This window comes from Anastrepha ludens, chromosome 6, assembly GCF_028408465.1.
Source record: "Anastrepha ludens isolate Willacy chromosome 6, idAnaLude1.1, whole genome shotgun sequence".
NCBI classification, from domain to species: Eukaryota; Metazoa; Arthropoda; class Insecta; order Diptera; family Tephritidae; genus Anastrepha; species Anastrepha ludens.
The window spans coordinates 39,144,522-39,167,272 of NC_071502.1; the positions used below are offsets into that span (position 1 = coordinate 39,144,522).

General features: G+C 35.5%; 3 protein-coding genes across 9 annotated transcripts in view; 1 reads left to right on the forward strand and 2 right to left on the reverse strand.

Annotated features, from left to right (window-relative positions):
• Positions 1-19,262, reverse strand: part of LOC128868792 (cyclic GMP-AMP synthase-like receptor 1) — a 46,017-nt gene extending 26,755 nt beyond the window's left edge. Inside the window, exons 1-2 of one of the 6 annotated variants that reach the window (XM_054111304.1) lie at positions 11,969-12,176; positions 9,123-9,383 (exon numbers count right to left, since the gene is read on the reverse strand). The gene's annotated coding sequence lies outside the window, so the exon portion shown is untranslated. Of the gene's footprint in view, positions 1-9,122; positions 9,384-11,844; positions 12,178-19,205 lie in introns of those variants that run through there. The other 5 variants (XM_054111303.1, XM_054111307.1, XM_054111306.1 and 2 more) reach the window with 5 other exon arrangements.
• LOC128868791 (mucin-2) lies at positions 4-16,504 on the forward strand. 2 transcript variants are annotated; one of them, XM_054111299.1, is made up of 3 exons: positions 4-731; positions 14,783-14,933; positions 15,011-16,504. In XM_054111299.1, exons 1-3 carry the CDS (start codon positions 554-556, stop codon positions 16,365-16,367), a joined length of 1,686 nt encoding a protein of 561 aa, XP_053967274.1. In that variant the 5' UTR covers positions 4-553; the 3' UTR covers positions 16,368-16,504. The 2 variants fall into 2 exon arrangements, with proteins under 2 accessions (XP_053967274.1, XP_053967275.1); XM_054111300.1 differs by lacking the exon at positions 4-731 and adding an exon at positions 7,113-7,486.
• LOC128868794 (translocon-associated protein subunit delta) lies at positions 17,855-18,805 on the reverse strand. Its single transcript, XM_054111308.1, has 2 exons — positions 18,413-18,805; positions 17,855-18,334 (listed from the first exon to the last, which is right to left on the reverse strand). The coding sequence occupies exons 1-2, from the start codon at positions 18,662-18,664 to the stop codon at positions 18,074-18,076; spliced, it is 513 nt and encodes a 170-aa protein (XP_053967283.1). The 5' UTR covers positions 18,665-18,805; the 3' UTR covers positions 17,855-18,073.
• Positions 19,263-22,751: the final 3,489 nt, after the last annotated feature.

Genomic DNA, 22,751 nt, shown 5'->3' on the forward strand with positions numbered 1-22,751 from the left:
ATTGCCACTGTGCTTGCTGTCTTGCCACCGTCGAGCAATCGATACTTACTGGCTGTGGTCTCTGCGTGCCGTGAAGACCATCAAATCCAACTATAACCATATACAAACACATATGTATACCTGAATTTGTGCATATACACATATGCATGTGTATCTGTATATGCATGTAAATATATTGCGTATGCACGCTAATAACGCCTAATTGCAAACTATCCGATAAACGCAAAGTGCGAAGGAGGTGCGCGGTATCAAGTGTGTATGTGTGTGAGTGTGTGAAACGCATTGTCACTTGTTCCTTCTGCTGATCGGACGTTCGCGTATCCAAACAATTAATAAACAATAAAAAAAAAATACATTAACTGTGTGCATAACAAACCCGATGAACTTTACGACAGACAATAACATAAATAACCGAATAGTGGAGAAGTAGCGGTAATGGCCGACTGGTAATCAAAACAAAAACGCTGATAATCGTTACGAAAGGCGAATAAATTAAAGAAGCATACATTATTTTCTTAATTGCAAACAACAAACAAAAATTGAGCACTCAAACATGAAAACTCCGCGAGGTGCTAGTGAATCGTCCACAACATCCGACAACACAACCGAATTCATCGATATCGTTAAGAAGTATGATGTTGTTTATAATACACACAATCCCGATTATAAAAATGTCGAAGTGAAAATGAAGGTTTGGTCGCAGATTGCAGAGGAGATTGGCCTGTCTGTTGGTAGGTGAACACTGAGAACTTATAAATCATATTTATTATAAATACATATGTATGTATGTTTCGGCGTAAATACAATAGAAGAAAATCGAATAAAAACAAAAAACAAAAACTTAAAATGAACATTTACGTGGATACCAGTTCGAGCGGCACCGAACTTGATAAACCCAGCGCATGTTCTCTAAGATTTTTTAAGCATTGCTTAGCCTTATCTCTTATATCAAATTTAAGCAGATTTTCCTTTTTGTGTGCTAAACACTCCGGCTTATCTCGAAACTTGGCCAAATATATCACATGACGAAATAAATATCTTTATGGTTTAATTAACTACTAAGTGGTCAGCTATCACGGTCACTTTAAACAATAGGTAACTTCGCCATTTCTCTGCTCACTTGACGAAAAATGTGCATTTGAAAGGAACAACAAAGTTACCTGGCATGATTCGCCGCCTGCGAGTATGCTTTTACTTTATAGAACTGGTATAACTCACTATTTTCAATGCTGCCAACTCTCTTTCCTGATACCTGACAAGTTTCATTAGACCACGTTCATACAGGGAAACTTTTTTTTGTTTCAACTTTGCGAATTCTCTTTTGATGTTCCCGTCGTGTTCACACACCTTGCAGTTGTTCGATTGTAGTGTACAGTCAACAACAACATTGAAAAGAATCAGAACACAAAGGGTGTATACAGTAAAAGTAGGCCTCTTCTTTTCGCCAAGAGTTAGCAAGTGACTAATAGATGAAGCAACTGGTATAAATGAACATAAGTTGGTAACGCGGGAATAGAGCGGCCTTAAATTACATGTGCTTGTACAAGAGTGAGTTATCCCAGTCTAATGAGCTACAGCCATACTCGCTAGCGGCGAATTTTGCTCAATAACATTGATGTTGCTTTCCCATGCAAATTTTTCGTTAAGTTAATCGAGCATACTGATAGCGAGCGCGGAAATGGCGAATAGAAGAAAGTAACGAGTTGAAGCAACTAAAGTTAATCTACATATGTGATCGCGACCTTACTAATACTCATTAAGTGCTTCCAAACAAATGTAATTTTTAGCAGCTCCTTTCCAGTATTTATTCAAGTTACTTCATTTATTCGTCACTTGCTAACGCTTGGCGAATCGAATGCACCTAATGATCGCACAATAGCTTGTTCGACATGTGAAAATGTACAAGAGTTTACTTAACAGAGACTACCTAACATGCATACCTACCTATACGCCCCAAAAAGTATTATAAAAGCACTACATATTGACAAGGTTTGACTATTTACTTTTTTATTTTTTAATTTAAATTTTTTTTATTTGTTTTATAAAAATAAAGTTCATTCAATAACAAAAACTTCAAATGGACAAATGGACATTTGTTTATACGGAGAAAATTATAAATTTTATTGGAAGAAGAAATTATCAAAAATGAACGAGCACTTTAAGCCACTTTAAACTTGGATTTAGGGTACAATTTATTAGTGGCCGCCGTAGCCGAATGAGTTGGTGCGTGACTACCACTTGGAATTCACCGACCACACCAAAAATTAAGAAAAAAAACATTTTTCTAATAGCGGTCGCCCCTCGGAAGGCAATGGCAAACCTCCGAGTGTATTTCTGCCATGAAAAAGCTCCTCATAAAAAATATCTGCCGTTCGGAGTCGGCTTGAAACTGTAGATCCCTCCATTTGTGGAACAACATCAAGACGCACACCACAAATAGGAGGAGGAGCTCGGCCAAACACCCAAAAAAGAGTGTACGCGCCAATTATATATACATACATATATGTTTGTATATAATGTAATCCAGCTACTTAGAGTATTATTTCGAAGACAATTTTTTTGGGTACGGTTTATTGGCGCTTACACTCTTTAATGGGTGGTGTAGGACTTCTTCACGTATACATATGTATGTATGTACATACATACATATTAGATCTTATACATATTTGTAAGCTAAAATATAGATTTCAATTTGCACCATGTTCCAGTGCACTAATTGTGCTCGGGTATAAAAATCAAAATGATAAATATAGTAATGAAGATCCAGAAGTGCAGAAAGTGAGGAGAATGAAAACTTTGCTGATTTTAATAACCGTGTATTCGTGTATTCCTTTTCCAAGCTTTGCCTCGCAAGAACAGAAAATGTATGCATACATACATACATTACATACATATAAACATAAAAACGCAGCCGAGTGTAAGCTAACTTTTGTTAATATGTTTTAGGTGTAAATATATATGTCTGGTCGTACGTCTATCTGCCCACTGACACAGTGTACATATGTACATACATACATACAACATACTGGATTTTCTCTGAGCTCACATAAGAACAAAATCGTTAAGTACATGGAAATATGTATGCATACATATGTTAGTTAGTATGTATGTAAGTAGTGTGTACCAATACACGACAACGACATATCCTCTGACGAGTTCCTCATCATAATGCATATAGTAGTTGGTGGGGGGAAGAGTAGATGCAGGGATAAGGAGAAAACAGGCATGCAACTCGCAGCAAAACAAACGAAACACTAAAGCAGCGCACAAAACATAGGCCAACAAATGCGAACGCCAAACCTTCCACACGCTCTGTACGAAAATACTCGTAGTAGTTGTGTTGCGAGCGGACGTTTGGTCGCTTGGGTGCAGCAGGGTGGGTGGGTTAATGCGAGAGCGTGAGTATAGGTATTGTTTTCCCTACAATTGTGAGACAAAAGTTAAACACAGAGCACGTATGACAGAGATGAAGAGAGTAAATTTAAGCCAAAGAAAGGTAGCGGGTGTACAGGGCTGCTCCCAACATCGGTGGGCCAAATGTTTGTATGTATGTATTTCGCATGCACGGACTAACAACGGAGCATACACGTTTCTAAGCGTTTAGCCAGCTGTCAATTCTTGATTGACAATACATACATATGTATGTATGCCTACACTTTTTGTAATATTTTTTTTTCTAACTGCAAAACTACTTAGCGTTTACTCCTAGTTTTTGTGCTTCAAATTATTGTTGGGGTTGCCCCATACCCTGTATTTGTCGTTTTAACTCTCAATTTTTACATCTAAAAATCTCCTGCTTGAAACGAGTTGCGCCGTCGCAAAGTCGCATTTTGACAACAAAAAATTATTGACACGGCGCGACTGCAGCCCACTCAAACACCCTGTAAGCAAATGCATATCAATAGCATTACTCACGATTCTGCGCATTCTACTGTTAGCTGGCTCTCACGTTCTTATGTGCTACCACCACTTTGCGCGTTCGTTCTTTGTGTGTTCGGGGGATTCATGGGATGTGATGGCATATTTTTACATGAAGGAGAAACCACACACATAAGTATATTTGTTTGCACAAATTGGTGAACATTAAGGTGCGCTACTTATTTCACTTCGACAATTTTATTTTCATATGCAAGTACACACTATATGTACCTGGAAATATTTCGTGGGGGGAAAATATATTAATCATCTGGTAATAGTACTACAGGGGTCAGCAAAAGGGGCATTGAGAGTATGCTGGTGAGCGCAGAGTAATGGCGCTGCACGGTGACGACACAATTCATTACAAAAAGTTTTTTCTTCACGAATTGTGCTTTTATTTTACATTTTTATATAAAAAAGTGCTATTCTTTACCGAAGTTGAAGAAAACGTACATATGTTAATAAACATATTGTTGGGAAAAAGTCAGGAAGATCAAAAAATTTTAAATTTTAAATAGCTGCTGCTGTTAAAGAAAGGAAGCAAATAAAAAAAAAACAAATAACTTTTCTGTACACAGATAGATTTTCCTAAATTCTAAAAATGGGGGTACTTGTTTTCCACTTGCAGCTCTTGCACACTTCAATTTTCTCAGCCAAAATGATTATTCAATAGAATACTTCAAAAATTCGTGTCGAAATCGCTTCTGCAAATAACCTTACTGGATATGGTTCCATTAGATTTCCAAATTCTTACTTCTGGAACTGAAATTGAATTCAAAATTGAAAGTGACGGCAAAATAAGTGGCACCAAATTTTACACTCATTGAAATAAATAAAACAACTCAAATTCTTCTTAAAAACTTTACATTATATCACTTCATTGAATTTCACGTCATTTTCATTGAAATTTGTCTCTCTAATGCCTTTTTTAGCATATTCTTCTACCTGAAAATCCGTTCCATAAACTTTAGAAGACAAATATTTTTCTTCTCTATAAAAAATTATTCCTTTCTACGCCCTGAAATTTGTGAAAATCTTCGTGGAACAAATTATTCCTTTGATATTTAGTAGATATGTGGTACATGAGACATTGCATTACACCGGACGCAACTGGAATATTTTTTTCTCACATCCACAGTGGCACAAGAAAATGATCAGCACAGATGCTGCTTATGTTGATTCGTTGCTGTCTGGTTTTCTATGGTTTGTCTGAACCACAAGTGATTCAAAGAGCGTATTAATGAATGCATTGCTCGCAAGAGTAAGCTTTACCGACCACTGTTATAAAGCCATATTACTAAAAAACAAAAAAAAAATGTATTTATAAAAAACCATCTGCTGATCGGAGGTGGCATGAAACTGTAGCTCTATCTTTTATGGCGCAACGCAAGGTGCACAACACAAATGGAGGAGGAGCTTGGCTAAGCACCCAATAAAGGCTGCTTATATTGGTATGGGAATAAGTTTCCGCCCTCGTAAAAGAGGTGTCACTGCCGATACTATTTTTGTGTTCGCTCTAGTAATATACTGGTGATTTGAAGGTGTATGTGTGAGGTCTCGATCGCAGTAGTTGACATTCATTTGAAGCGTAAAGATCATTTTTTATCTGACGTCAAAAATGTCTACATTCGTCCCGAAAAAACAGCATTTGCAGGAAGTCATGCATTATTACCTTTTAATGAAAAATGCAGCTGAAACGTCACCTACATTGATCAATATTTACGGTAATCACTCCTCATCAAATACAGCTTGCAAGGAGTGGTTTCGACGCTCCCAAAGTGGCAATTTCGACGTGAGTGATAATGATCTTGAAGGGGCACCGAAAAATTTCGAAGATACTCAACTACAACAATTATTGGATGAAGACGCATGTGGAACCTCGAACCCTTGATGATATGTTTAAAGAGTTGGATGTTGACAGTTCAACCGTCGCTAAGCGTTTGCACGCGATGGGAAGAGTCCAGAAAGCAGGTAACTGGGTGCCACATCAATTGAAGGAGAGGTATATCGAGAAACGTTTGGTGACGTGTGAGATGCTTCTTGAACGGCAGAAAAGAAAAGGTTTTCTGTTTTCTATTATGATAACCCTAAGGGTCGAAAATGTTGGACCCTGCCAGGTGAACCAGGTCCATCGACTTCGAAAAAAAATATTTATGCTTTAAAGGTTATGTTGTGCATCTGGTGGGATCAGAAGGATGTCATCTATTATGAAACCCTTAAACCATCACTGGCGATCGTTACCGACTGCAGCTAATGCGTTTGAATCGAGCTCAAAGAAAAGTGGCCGGAATGGGACGGTAGACATGACAAACTGATTTTGCTGCACGACAACACGAGGCCACACCTTGCTTAACCGATCCAGAAATATTTAGAGGGACTGAATTGGGAAATCTTGCCCAACCCGCAATATCCCCTAGACATTACACCCTCGGATTACCAACTGTTCCGATCAATGCAGTCAGCCCTTATTGCAGAGCGGTTCACTTCTTACGAGAGCATCGCAAACTGGATTAATGAATGGATCAATAAATCGAATTTTTCGTCAGAGGAATCCGTATGCTGCCTAAAATATGGAGTAAAGTTGTAGCTTCCAATGGCACATACTTCACATAATAGCATGTATTATTTAATTGTTTAAATAATTCGTAACTTTGGCTAAAAATGGACGGAAACTTATTCCCTTACCCAATATTAGCTGTGAAGTAAAGTTAACACTACTTCAATACATTCTGTCTACTGAAAAAATAAAAAACTGTATGGATTCAATTGCTTTCAATTCTTTACACAATGACATTATACCATAAAAATAATTGTTTAATTTCCATAGTTGAATAATTTTATATTGTAATATAAAAGCTTATCAGCATTTTTATCCTGCAAGTGACACCGTCTCCGGTATACAGCTGACAATTGTCACTTGTCACACTCGATGGAGGAGCAGATGATATGTCAAAGCAATTTAAACAAAAAAAGTGTGTTTTGATACCAGCATTAAAAAATTTCACAAAAACTAAAAGTTTGAACACTTTTTGGACAAACACATTTACTAAAATGTTTGGCTTTTTTTTTGGCCGAAGTTGAACGCAACAGAAATTTTGTGAATATGTATGCAAATAAATATTTCACCATATAACGATGGACCACCCTAGCATTTATTCTATTGTATTTGTTTCTCTACACATATGCGTATGAATATGTGTATGTAAATATGTGTGTATGCACATACGTTTTCGTATATAAAACAAAATATAATGTACATACACTTTTCCAGCAAATATTCATGATTTCAAACATTCGCGTACTTACAAGTAGTAATGCAAGTCGACGCGATAACTCTGTAGATTTACATATATTCCCTCTACATAAATACTCGTATACGCTCGTTGGTAAAGGCAATAATAACAAGTTCTTAATGGGAGAAAACAGCGTGAAAAGTGTGATAAGAAACATCTGATAATGTAAGCGCGAATATTTTCGCGGAAAATTTTATCAATCAATGAAGCGGCAAAGTCAACGCAACTGAAGATAACAAAACAAAGTGGAAATCATACATACAAATAAAAATTAGGTGAAATACCATATATGAAATACCGGAAAACAAAAATATTGTTTTAAGAAAACAAAATTATTTTTATTTTTTGTGAAAAGTATACCAATTCAGAATTTTTTTTGGGTGAATGTGTTGGAGGGAAAATATATTCTAGTTGACATGAAAAACTACCACTTCTTTCTTTTAATGGTTTTCGTAAGTAACACCAGGTTACAAACCTACATAAAAAACATACATACATATATGAATATGTATCTACATGCCATAAATGTACGCGCATGTATTGCACATACACACATACATACGTAGTGTCATATGTTTTAATGGAAGGGTGCTACCTGTAATTTGTGTGTATATCGATTTGAAAGCATAAAAATATTGTAATAGTTGTTACTAGAGGATTGTTATTTACGCAGTTTCTTCAAATGTTACACGCCGCGGTTTAGAATTATAGGCACAGCAAATTGTAAGCAAATTCGGCCCTAAGCTCGGATCTTTGATTTATACTTTTTTTGTTATACAATGAACTATATTTAAAAAAAAAAAAAATTACATGAAAAATATTGCACATATTGTAAAAGATAAAGTGACTTAATTAGGTGATCTCAACTGTATAAGTGAGGATAATTTGCACAATTTTGATAATTAAAATTTTACTTTACAGAACTTCCAAGTAGGAAAATTATTGTAATGTTTCGAAGTATTATCATACTTTGACAGCGAATTCTAACAGAATTCGAAAAGATATGCACATCAAAAAGTACAAATAAAGAAAATCAATTTTTAAATACCTCGTTTAGTTTTCGAGGTATCGAAATAAAAAAAAAAATATTAAAGCCACCAAATTTTCTCAAAAAGTTGTAACTGTAATGCTGTAAGGACTAGCTCGAAATGCGTGCAACACTGTAGTTTCCAAATGGAAGAGCTCTGCGAGAATAGACAGTTCACAATTTACTGGGTACCAGGGCACAAAGGAATAGAGGGAATTGTGAAGGAGTTGACGAGTTTGCTAAGGCAGGCACCCGCTTGCCTAGGATGAGTGCGTCAAACATATATCCCTCACTCTCAGTTTTGAAGATGGAAGAACGAGAAACTAACTGAAAACACAGCCTATATAAGAAGCCTCGACTTCCTACAATATTGCCAAAATAACAGTACGAACTTGCAATGTAAACAACCAACTTTATTTTATCACTCCCAAGGAAGCAATGTAAACTACTGGTTGGAGTACTGACGGGACATTGTCTTACTCCACATTACGCGGCTAAAATGGAATTGGTCTAGAGCCACGCGTGTAATTTTTGCGAAGAAGAAAGGGATACGTTAGAACACCGCCTTTGTTACTGCCTTGTTTTAAGCAGCACTCGTTACAACTGCCTGGGATCGGTATACTCTTCATCTCTGAAGGATATGGCTGACAAAAAATTAAACTGCGTATTAAAACTCGCCAAGACATGTATCACGAATTATGTCCAACAACACTGGTAAAACCATGGACTGTGAGATCTATTTAGATTAGCCAGCTATACCTAACCTAACTGAAAAAGTAGCTGCATTGAAAAACGATGTTTTGTTCACTGAAAATAAATTTTATCTTGCTATATTAAGTTTATGAAAAATTTGGCAAAATCGATATATTTTTTGTACGACATACCTTCCAATTTGAGCTCGCTTCACTTTCGTCGACAAGTGCCCTCTTCTGTAAACTAAAGCTGCTCTGTGCCAATTTAAGCTATTACGGGAATTGTGTGACAAGTTTGAGGTCTCGAGGTCAAGGTCGATCAAGGAGCTGGCATCCAACTAATGCAAACTTTCTTCTGTGCAATATCTCGATCGACGCTCTTCATAACGCCAAAATAGAATTTTATATACATAATTGGTTGATACGGTCCAATGGAACGAATGGTCAATTTCCCTGGATCATCAATTGTAATGCATTACCAATGTATTGTAAAAGTATTACAAAATTTAAAACAATAGGTGTCCGCTTCTTTTAGCACAAATGCCATGAAAATTTTTCCAATAATACGCAAGTTACAAATACACGTACGCAGTGGAAACAAGCACTCGAAATGAGAATGCACAAACAAGAGCTCAAGTGAGTTAAACTTCCTTCGAATGGGAATAAGCCTTTGAAAATTTGCCCCTTGAAATGTTAACGAACAGACCTAAAGTTTGCATAATTTAAATGCCGGTATTCAATCGCTGAACGTAAACAATAGCAATGAAAAGCTTTATTTATGACCGCAAACAAGCACTTGCACAAATTCATACGAACAACTGAGCTCAAAATGATAGCAGCGCGACAATTCGCAAATGTGTGACTATGTATTTATTTATTTTGTATTTAAGTTTTTTAATTTTTACGAAAACATAGTTCATATGACAACAAAAAGCATATAACAAAAAGTTTGAAACTTTGTACAAAATGTAAAAAAAATTCAAGAAATTCACACAAAAATTTCAAACTTTAGAAAAATTCTGGTTATGCAGTTTTTATATATAATTTTGTAGTGCAAGTTTGAAATGTCTCAAAAATTGCGTTGATTTTCGACAGTTTCTTTTGCGGGTGGTCTTGTGTGCTTTCTCCATATAAATCAATATTCGAGCATTGGTTTTATAGAAGAAAATGCATAAAATCGTCAGCAAAAAACTTTAACAAAAATCACGCGAAGTTTTAGTCGTTTTAAACCGGCACAATACCAAATTTGAATTGGCTATAGAGCTGCATACCAAATATTTATCTCCAAATTGTTATTGTAATAAAAAGTTTGAAATCTTGATGAGAATTTTTGGATTTATTCAAATTTTGTACAAAGCTTGACATTTGAGTCGCATAAATTTTTTTTTTGTAAAATGCACTATATTTTAATAAAAATTTATGTATAAAAACAGATATATGTATATAAAAAAGAATTCGAATAAAAGAAATATACAAAAAAATTAAATAAAAAAAAAAATATATATATAATAAAATTTGTTTAAAAAAAATTCTTAATTTTATTAATTAAAAAATTTTAGTCAATGATTTTTCTTGTAACATGAACTATATTTTAATAAAAAATATATGTATAAAAAAGATATATAGGTATACCTATATACAATAAAATTTTAATAAAAAAAAACATATGTACAACGAACAACAAAACAAATATATGTATAAAAAAACTAAAAATATATAACGGGTTTTTAATAAGAGGTGTTATTTTGATATTCAAAGAAAAATGCTATATTTAATATAAATGATCGGATATTTACTTCATTATAAAGAGGAAGTTATGTCGTTAATAGTGGAAAATAACATCAGGCAAATGACCACCACGACCACGCTTACAGGAAAATATCCTTTTCATGAAATTTTCCATAACCGAATTGCAAAGTGGCTGCCCTATGTCCTCGATAACCTCACGAATTCCATCTTTGAGGTCTTGAATCAACCCTGGGCTGCTTGCGTAGACCTTCTCTTTCACGTGGCCCCAAAGAAAAAAGTCACAAGGTGTTAAATCACAAGATCTCGGTGGCCAATTGTGATAACCTCTTCGAGAGATAACCTAGTCCGGAAACTTTTCCCGTAAAAGATCAATGGTTTCGTTGCTTGTGTGGCACGTAGCGCCGTCTTGTTGAAAATAAACGTTGTCCAGATCAATACCATCCAATTCCGCCCATAAAAAATCGTTAATCATCTCTCGAAATATATAATACCTGCTATTCAAAATAACATCTGTCATTGGAAAACCCTTTATATACATATAATAAAATTTATTTAAAAAAAAATTATTAATTTAATTAATTAAAAAAAATTCTTTAAGTATATTAATTAAGTATATTAATTTATTAAAAAAAAAATTATAAAAAATATATAGTAAAAATGTTGCAATATGTCGCGCTGCTATTATTGTGAACACAGTGTATATGTATACAATAAAAAAATGCATACAATGATACATAGTTGCCACAATACTATGATAGTTGTTAATTCAAAGTTATGTTGGTATAATCAAAAACACACGCACACACAGTAATAAATAAATTATTAAAAAAAAAAAAAATAGCGTCGAAAATCTTATTATTTTTAACTACTACGGGAATTCACCAGATACAATTTTTATCTGCGCAACTATTGTCCGCTCATAAATGTGCCTCTGTCACTTAAAAATGTGAAATGTGAAAAATCAAAAACTGTATAAACATGAAATAGATCATTAGGGTGTAACCACTTCCACTCAAAGTCGTCGACGTTTGATACCCAGTAGAGGAGCACTTTTGGGAAAAGCTTGGCCGGATATGGAGACGTTACAACGTTGTGCAAATATATACGATATTCATATTTATATACAACAAAAAAGTATAGATAATTCCAATGCACATGTACATACATATATATCGTGTATACGTGGACCGGAGTTTTCACATGCATATGTATGTAAAGATGAGTGGTCGTATCTGCATATTTCATTTGTAGTGCACTATCTGCGCAAATTTTGAACGCCAATAAAATACCTTCTGGAATCGGTATGTGGAAAAGCACAGTAGCGGTGACCGATAATTCTCAACATCAGACAACTGCTGCTAATGCTCAGGGACTCATTCAATGCGAAAATCAAAATACAATACGAAATATGTACATTTCAATTTTCACTTAAATGAAAACAAGCACACCCGTAATTCTTACTTCACAACTACTGGAACACTGAGAAAAGACTGAATAGCTGGGCGCAGACTAGCCCTGGGAGTATGATCAACAGAGCTCAGAATTTGTGGATGAATGCATATGTGTATGCACTATGTATAGAGTACATTACATTTTGCTGTTCAAGCGTAGCTTTAGGGCGAAAATTTATTGAAAGCTTGATTCCATTGTTTATTGGTGTTATCAGAGATGCACAGTAAACATAATGAAAACATTTCGTTCCTTTAACGAGTAAAAATAACTTTACAGAAGAATTTCGTTTCAAACAACAAATAAAATATAATTACTAACGTTAAAACGAAAAAAACGTTCATTTTGGTGACACGAAAGCGTACGTCTTTGCAGAGGATGCCTTGCCTGCCTTCGTATGTATGCATAAACAAGCCGATCGCTCGTTAGGGATATTTTATAATAGTATAATAATTGATGGGATAATTGTCTAAACGGTAATAAACTGAATATTTTCAACAGAAACGATTGCCCGTAAAATGCGAGTTTTTAGTTTATCACATTTCTTATGTGTTTATTACGGGGTTAGGGTAGTAAGGGTAGCCCGAAAAAATCATGACTTTCAACAATTATTTTTTTTTTTTATGATTTACAATTTTGTTTTTTTGCTAGCCAATTGCTTTATTTTACAAAAATAAAAACATATCATTAATACAGCATGTCTCGACTTGACGTTAGCAAAATTTCAAAAAAAAAAAAAAAAAAATTGATAATTGTAAAAGTTATCGCTTTGTGTGTGGAACCCGTTTCTCCAGAAGTCCCTTGCGGTGATCATCACAAGTCCGTGGAGATTCATCTAAAATCAATCGGACAAGAGAAATTTATTGTATTAATAGATAATCTTGTGCTTGATCAAAGCTTTTTTTTCCAAATTAACAAATTGGCGGCCTCAGGAAGTATTTTTCAGATTTTCGAGAAAAATCGACATTTACATAACTGGTTAAAAAAAATCGAAATTTTTGAAAAGAAAATCCTTCGAACGGGCACGAGCTTTTTATGTTTTTCAAAAGCAGTATACATTTTATTGAAATCTACCAAGCAGGTTTTAAGTTACATTGATCACCAGTTCAAAAAACATAGTTTTGAGAAAAACGCATTTAAAGTTTTGCTATCGGCTCCGGAGCGCCCTTTGTTAATTGTAGAATAACTCGAAAAGTATTTGTCGGATTCACTTCAAATATTCACACAATATTTTTAAGATATTATACTTTAGAAAATGCAAAAAAGAATCTAATTTTTTGAAAATTCTGACTACCCCTAACTACTTAAAAGTACAATACCTTAAAATGTTCACTAATGTATAATAAAAAAAGTGATATTTTTAAATTTTATTTCTAAGCCCCAAAGATGACATAGAACTTTTGTTATCATTTCTTATGGGTTAGACGGGCTGTATCATTTGATTAGAAGCAATAGTTTTTATGGAATAAAATGGTTATTAAAGCAACCGTATTTGATCTAGTAACCCAAGGTTAACTGATAATTCGAGTTAAGACTGTACCTTGCTCGAAAATAAACATGCATCAAAATATAATATTATTTCATCTAACGGTATTACGTAGCAGTTGGAATATTGTGCTTCATTTATTGGTTCACTTGAATAGAGGCACTAACCAAATAAGAAAAAATAATAATAAATATAGAAAATTTGGTTTTTTTACGTTTATTATTTAAAGCTTAATAGTTTGTGCTGCCACTTCGTTTACAAATTACTTTGTAAATACTATACTTATTAATGGATTTGTACGAATTCTCCAGATAACCTAATAAAATTTCACACTAGACCGTTTTAATGATTCAAATTAAAGCATTTTGGTCTTCAAATTTTTGCCCATTCACATAAACTTACGAGCAAGCCATCTCCATCGATTTTCAGTAATGTTCAGATCTGAGGAATACGGTGGTCACGCTAATGTTTCAACGTTTGGGGACGTTAATTCAAGTTTTGACCACGCTTGAATTGTGTACAGGTGCATTATCCTGTTGAAAGATCCAATTAATAAATCCAAATGTTTCCTAAATCTCGGGAAAAGATTACAACAGAGCTTTATAGCTGTTTCCCGTTATTTTGTAGTCTTCGATTTTCAATTCGAACGCGCCATATTACGATATTGCTCCCCATACCATAACACCACCTTCACGGCGGTGATGTTGACTCAAGTACCTTCCTCCTTTCTTAAGTCAAGGAAATAGTAATTATATCCGTCCAGATTGAACTTAGTTTCGTCACTAAATACTACTTTTTCCATTCAACGGGATCGTTATTTGTTATAGAACTCCAAGCCATGTGGTCCCTTGCAAAATCGATGGGGCATCCTTTGTGAAATTTGTTCAAAGGTTTTTTTTTGTAATTTTTGCCGCAGATGTGGTGCTTTTAAAATAGCCCTTCGAACGGTGGGATTTTGTGAGTTTCCTTCAGTGTATGCATGTATGTATATATATGTACATGTACATATGTATGTATTTATATGTATACATATACATTTGTATAAAATAAATAAAATTAAAAAAAATTTAAAAATATAGATATAAAATACAATAGCTTATAACTTCTACAGAATCTTCAAAAAATTTACATAATTTATTCTAACCGTTACTATTTTTTCCATTCACAGATGCATCCAAACGAAAATGGAAGAATCTACGCGACAGCTATACCAAATATTTGCGTTCTTTTCGCATCGGCACGAAAACATCGAAAAAATATCAGTATTGGGCCCATGCCGACCATATGGATTTTCTAAAACCTTATCAGGGACCTGGCAGGTATAGTTATTGTTAAAATGTCCTATCTCAATGCATTAAAACCAATCTAGCATTTTGGCCATTGGCCACTCTTACAGGCATTCGAACGGTAACTCGAACAGCAGCAACAGTCACAAAACTAATGAAGATACTGAGGACACAGAGTGTGATTTCGGCTTTCAAGTATTAACTAAAGCCGCTACAAATTCTTCTTCGGATGACGATTTAAAATTTAATGCCACATCTACAATGCCCACTAGTACAACAGTCCCGGCGCCAACGCCTATATCCGTATCCACCATTCCACCGGCTGTATGTGCTGCGATTACCAACACTACGGTCACAGCCGTACCATCGATCCCCAATCAAACTCCCGCTCTTTTTCCACCCTCAGCTGTAGTTTCAATTCCTGCACCATCGGCTGCTGCTTTCTCGCCCAACAATTCGGCAGCTATTAGTTGCATTGCCCCCAGCAATAATATTGCTGCCACAGCTGCCTCCGTTGCAGCTCTTACCAACTGCAGCGGTGCTCCAGCTGTAAGTGCAACAACCGGCACACTTGTTTTGCCCGTGCCATCGTTACCGACTGTACAATTGCCACCAGTACCAACGATGAACAAACCACTTTTAGGCCCCATTTCAACTATGGGTCCAACAAATATGCCACCGGCACAAATATTTCCCTTGCCGCCATTAGCGAATGTACCAAAACCTGCGACGCTGATGCCGGCCAATAGCGCAGCCAGCAGTGTCGGTTGTCTCATTATCGAGCCACAGTTGTTTGCTTCGGCAGATACATTCAAGAAGGAATTGAGCGCCCCCACTATAGGTCTCTTCCATAATATAACATCGCCAGCAACAACTACCGCCAGTTCAACACGTGTCAATCCACCACTCATATCGAAGATACGTCGTGTTCAACCATCACCACAAACGGCAGCCATCAATCTGAGCTTCAGCGCAACGCAGCCAACTGCGAATAACAACAGTACCAACAATAATAACTCTAATAGCTGCAGCCACCCACCACCAGCGAAAACACGTAAAACAAGTGATCGTGCAGAAGTTGATATCTCAGCGATATTGCAAGCCAATCGCGATTTGGATGCTAATACATTATTTTTCCTTAGCTTGGCACGTATGGTGCGCGCCATGCCAACCAAATTCCAGTCACTCGCAAAAATGCGGTGTATGCGCATTGTCAGCGACATCGAATTGGAGCTAGAAAATGTGAATGAATGTGGGGGTATGCCACAAAATGACGATTCCCACGGCGGAAAATTTTGTAGCATGGATTCTTCGCCCTCCCCACCGGACGGTGCTACCATTATACCCAATAATCCGGTTACCGATACAGGACCAACTGAACACTTCGTGTATGTGATGTCACCATCGCGTGTGGAGAGCATGATTGATATTTCATCCGATGAAGATGGTACCATGAATGGTAACTAGATGCGTACAAATTAGTCCCCCTTATGTAGTAAAATGTAAATACATATATAATGAAAGATACTCAGAATAAATTTTAAGGTAATTTTAATTTTAATTTGAATGGTTTCTTAATAAAATTTACAGATATTGAAACTGAAGATGGGATATTTATCTATGTATATGTATACCTGTGTAAAAATAATTTTAAAAGGATTAATAAAAATTATTGTGCGATAAATTTGTTCAATGCCCATTGCCAGTGCGCGATCGAATCTCAATAACATGGCTAGAAATAAACCAATTTTCATTTTAAGTTAAGCCTTGCGCCGGCTATATATGGCTGCGGTAATATGATATATACTCGACTGTTGCTGGTCCACTTCCTAGGTTAGGTTAGGCTGAAGCGGTTGCCCACTATGGGACACAGTCCGGCTCATAGCCCATGCCGCGTACCAGTATGTACTTTTGAAAAAATTTAGTCGATACCTGATTTCCGCAATACTGATACCTTCCAATTCATTTAAATTTGCCTACTTAAAATGATAAATCTAGGATAAATTTGATACAGAAGGTGCCAAAACGTCTTCTCCTCTTGCCAGTTTCTGCAGCTTCTCAAATTGTGGAAAATAATGAATTAAAGATTGAACCGTAAGATTTACGAGAAATGAAGTTCGTGTGAACGAGGATTCGAGTTTGGATGGAAATGAAATTGTAGGTTGATCAACAAAATCGTATCGTCAAAACGTACGTCAAAATATACTAAAGATACGTATAGTTGGTGAGTGTAGTACAAGCGAGTCTATATCTACAAAATGTTGTTGTTGTTGTTGTAGCAGTATCTTCGCCCTGTCAGTGTAGTGTAATTACCGGTCGTCTTCGTCTAGCTCATCTAACGGTAGGACCAGGAAACTAGCTGTTTCGACGGGTTGGGTCCAGAGGGAGAGAGGTGTTAGATGAGTGGGTTTGATGGGGCATGTGAAAAGGTGGTTGCCTTGACATGCTGGACATATGTTTAGTATGTCGGGGTCGATTCTGGATAGGTAGGAGTTTAACCTGCTACAGTATCCAGAACGTAATTGTGCCAATGTTACGCGGGACTCTCGGGGAAGCTGGAGCTCTTCGTCTGCAATAGGTGGTGGTTGGACTCCGATAACGGCATTCGGAGGTCGGGAGCTTAAGAAGGTGGTAAGGGTCTACCATTCCCATGGCAGCCGGTTCTAGGTTACCGGAATGACTCGGGGTTTTCCCGACCAAGGGCTGCCGCCCCAATATACTAGCCCTGTCTAGTGTACCGTATCCTATATCTAAAAAATCATTAATACAAATAATGACAAAATAAAATTTTACAAAAATAAGCGCCTGCTCATATGGACAAAACAGTCTAGTCTATACACATTGTAGCAGAAAATCTAAGCCAACAAACATTGAACAAGAAGTCCGGCCTGAATTATACGCAGGCCTAAATATTTTTTACCACTATTGTACCAAAGAATTTGAGCCATCAAAAATTTGGTTGTTTTCATTTATTTTCGCACTTCTTTATCTATATATCGAATGGGTTTCTCCAGAATTGTACATAAAAATTAAATTAATTCAGATGCAAGATGGTACAAAACTGCCATAAGTAATCTCTAGATCGGAAGTTTCTCAAAAAGGTTGAATGAATTTCATTCAATATATATGAATCTCAACAAGCGAGATTGAATCGCTTATATCGCTACTTTCCTTTAACCCTGCACTTTGCTCTTTGTTGTGAAAGCAAAGTAAGCAATACCGCCAACAGCCAAGGCAGCTACCAACTCGGCTTTTACCCATGGACCTTTGTAGGCTCCCTTAGTAGCAATGGTAATATCAATAAGCGATTCTACATTTGCCACTTTGTCACCATCTCGTTGCGCCTTGCGTACGTTGGCGTAGCCCTCCTCATCGAACAAACGCACAACAACTTTACCACCACTGCTCTTTTTGATTTCCTGTGTCCAGCTAACCTGCAATAATATATGAAATGTGCCACATCACAACTGCTACTTATTCCAGACTACAATTTTTAAAAGCAGCAAACTTACTTGATATTTATCGTCGCCAACCTTTGCGACTGGTACAATTTTTCCACAAGCAAACTCAGCAAAAAGGTTTGGTTGTACATTGTTTGAGCACTTTAGTGAGAATTCACCAACATGAGCTACTTGTGTAAGTATTGTAGCATCTTGAGTGCTGAATGAAGTTACAGGACTAACTACGGCGTTATTGCAGGCGGTAGCAAGAACAGCACTCCAGCAAAGGCACACAATGAATATGGTAACAAGATTACGAGACATGTTTATTGGCGTTTGTTCAAAATTAAAGGAATATTAGCTGTTTTAGAAGAAATGCCTAGTTAAAATGTTACAAACCAGCACTGCTTTCACTAGAAAACAAATTTGACAATTGTATATCAGAAACGTCATGCCACGTCGTGCAACACCGCAAACTTCGGCGAAGACGTCGTCGATTTTTCGAAAATAACTACGAAATAGTGCTGCCAAGTCATTTTTAAATATTGTGATGATTGAGTACTGAGAAACTCGTAATACCAAGAATTTGAAAAAAACCCTCACTCAAATATAATATTATATATAAAAAAGTTAATGAAGTGTTCATGCTTCACAAAAAAAATCAGAACAAATACACACATTTTTCCTACTCCACTATTTTACAGCCTTTTTTGACAAACTTTGATGAAAATAATATTTTCATATCAAGTTACCTCCTTGGATATACCAAATAAATGTGGTTGGCAAAAATTCTTAAACACTTTTAGTAATTAGAAGCAACACAATTTTAATTACCAATATTTTATTTTTATTATTTTAAACTCACCAATAAGCTTTTAACTTCAAAATCAAATGATGCCGACGAATGGTACAACGGTAGAAACTCCACTTCTGCGTATTTTCGATCCACTTAGTTATGTGCGCAAACATTTATCGATAATGCAGCGAACCTTAATGGTCAAAAATATTTTATGAATTATGCTTGCATTAAAATCTCAACAGCTGCTGTATAAATTAACTAAATGAATACATCTGCTAAAAGTACTCAATTTTTATGAATCTAAATATGTTTGCTTTACCCCTTGAACGACAATTTATTTTCAGTCAGCCCTGCTCTGGCAGACGATTTAATTTTCTTAGTTTTAAGAGGAGGGATTGATATAGAAACTTATGGTTTTGTTGTTCAAATAATTTGTTATTATTGAAAATAATATTTGTTTCACACATTTACAGTTTGTCAAAAAAATCTTTGCATATGAAAATAAAAAAGGAAAAAATCAAAAAATGCATTTAATCATTTTAATCGAAATAACAACTTTTTTTTAGCAATGTTTTACAAAAACATGTTTTCCAATATATTAAATAAAAAAAACTTCTATGGCGATAATAATATGCTAATATATACTAAAACAGAAAAAAATTTCAATTTCTTTGCTGTCAAAAAAGTGTTTGCACAGTTAGTTGAAAATCAAGTTTGGTGGTCTTTTGAGGTTAATATTTTGTATCTCGTCCTTGGGCATCAATTACCGCTTGAAGACGACTTCGCATTGATTTAATTAGTTTCGGAATATCATATTCCCATGGTATTTTTCCCCACTCTTCTCTGATGAATCTTATTAGTTCAGTTTTATTAGTTGGCGATCTTTTTCCTACTTTTCTTTTTAAATGAACCAACAAATTTTCGATTGGGTTAATATCGGGACTTTGGGCGGGAGTATCAATAACTTTGGTTCAGTTGTAGACTAATCAGCACGGTTTATGATATTATATACAGTTCTAATTTTGAGGGAGAACATATCGGTGACTTCTCTGGCTGATTTGCCTTTGTAGTGATTGAAATACACTAATTGAATAATATATTTTGAAACTCGTTTTCCTGGCATTTTTTTATTCAAATCTAAGATCCCTTGTAGGACTGAAGACAATCACTTTATAACTAAATAATTTCTTACCCCTTTCACATTCCATACAATTTGCAAAAAAACCCAAATGAATGAAATCCGCGGAAAATAACTGCATTTTTTGTTGTCTTGATCAGTTATGCAAAGATTTGTTTGATACTTTTTAAATAGAGTAAACATCTTTTTTGTTGTTGTTTTTGTAAATTGTGTGTTTATTTAATACCTGTTGGCGCCTAATAGTCGTAGACAAGTACAGTAATGGAATGTGTGTATAAATTCTTTGTGTGATGTTTTATTTGTTGTTGGAATTGTCAATCAAAGCTAAAATTTAAAATTTTTCTTCGCTATGCAAATATATTCTTGACAAACTGTATATGAATGTTTATTGTTATATATATATATGTATTGTCAGTTTGTTCAGGAAAGTTTATGACGGGCTTTGACTCGTCATTTCCCTTCAAGGGGTTAATAGCCATAATCTCTCCAAGTCTTCACTTTCTTTGCTACCTCACTTCGCCCAACAATGCAGCCACGACAACGCTGGTGCATGCAACCACAACTGAAAATAATCGATAGCAGAATTGCGATATCTCATCAATGTAGTTGAAATGCAGTACAAATTCTATAAAATGTTAAACAATTTTTTTGAGGTATATAAAACATAATCAAATGAAATTGTAGTAAAAAATAAAAATTTTTATTTTGACTTTTAGGCAAATTAATATTTGAAATTCTAAATTTTACCTCTGCACATAAAACTCTTTGCTGCCTAATTATGGCCAGTCTGTCGGTTTAGCGATATACATACCTGTGAATTTCCGTTTCCGAGTGCCAAAAACTTCGCTTGCTTTTCTATTTGTGTGGTTTTTACGAGGAACTCTTTCATGGCAGAATTACACTTGCTTTTACAAAAAACTTTTTCCAAGAAAAAGTATACGAAAGTTAAACGGTCATTCCCATAACAGACTTTACAATGATCCCGCAACAACTCCGTCCCGGAACAACTGCCACTTCCTAAAAAATTTGTAGGGAATATTTCATGTTGTAAACACAATGGCGGCCGCCGTAGCTGAATGGGTTAGTGCGTGACAACCATTCGGAATTCACATAGAGACGTCGGTTCGAATCTTGGTGAAAACAACAAAATTAAGAAAAACATGTTTCTAATAGCGGTCGCCCCTCGACAGGCAATGTCAAACCTCCGAGTGTATTTCTGCCATGAAAAAGCTCCTCATAAAAAAAAAAAAATATCTGCCGTTCGGAGTCGGCTTGAAACTGTAGGTCCCTCCATTTGTGGAACAACATCAAGACGCACACCACAAATAGGAGGAGGAGCTCGGCCAAACATCCAAAAAGGGTGTACGCGCCAATTATATATATATATATTGTATATATATAAACAATGACTGCTCAGGCTTTGTCGTTCATCAATCCAACTCCAATAAAGTTATATTAAACCAAGAAGTGTGCAAGAAATTAAATCCATTAAATTGCCACAACTACATCTTCCTCGCAAGCGGGTTTTAAATGACTGTCGGGGTGGGAGTTGCTGCATTCTGTTCGGAGGTCGATTTTTTAAAGTTATGCAGTTATGCTGAGACCTTCGTTACAAGAAAAGCGGCTTAATCGCCGATTCGACTAACAGCTCTCTACTATTTCATGAATATCTCCACTGACCATCACAGAACCACTAGGCAGCATTAGTTGTATACAGAAATTATTGATAAGCACTAAATGGAATAGAACTTTCAAGCTAATAAAGCCAAATATTGGTAATTTCATTGATTTTCTGTCTTTACAAATATTTGCAGAAATTATGCTCTAAAAAATACCGCTCACAGAGATTCATGGTGACATCGCGTTTGTTTTGCTTTGTGTGTATGTATTTACCTACAAGCAACCGTATGTGCACTTGAGCATCTGTCACGATATCTTGCCTTGCCAACTTATGACATACTTTCGCTAACCAACTGCTGTCCTAAATTAAGAATTCTATACTAATTACAGCTTGACTTTGTCAAATAAAGCAAAGGGCTGAATGGCAATAGGAATTGAATTAGTCGTTTTTTTGCAACAAAACCTTGCAGTAAGTCGAAGAAGTTTAGAACCAGCGTAGTAAGAAAATCTTTGGGAACTATTGTATATTAGTTTTCTTAATTCTCAAGCAAAGCTTTCAACTTGCTCCTTTTACATGGTCACCTTCTAGGAAGGGACCGTTCTGAAGCTGTGTATAATTTGCAAACACTTTTTGGATTTGCACAGCTCATTAAATTAAATTCTATTTAAAAAACCTGTAACCTACTTCGCGATTATGCCGCTTATTTAAGGGTTTATCAGCACTATTCTTCAGAAAGCCCAAATAAGGGCAATTTTTTATTATTATTACGTTTATTTTTAATAAAAACCACAGAATTATTAAATTTTTGAATTTCAGTTTTGTTGAAGTTTTTATATATTATATATTTTTGTAA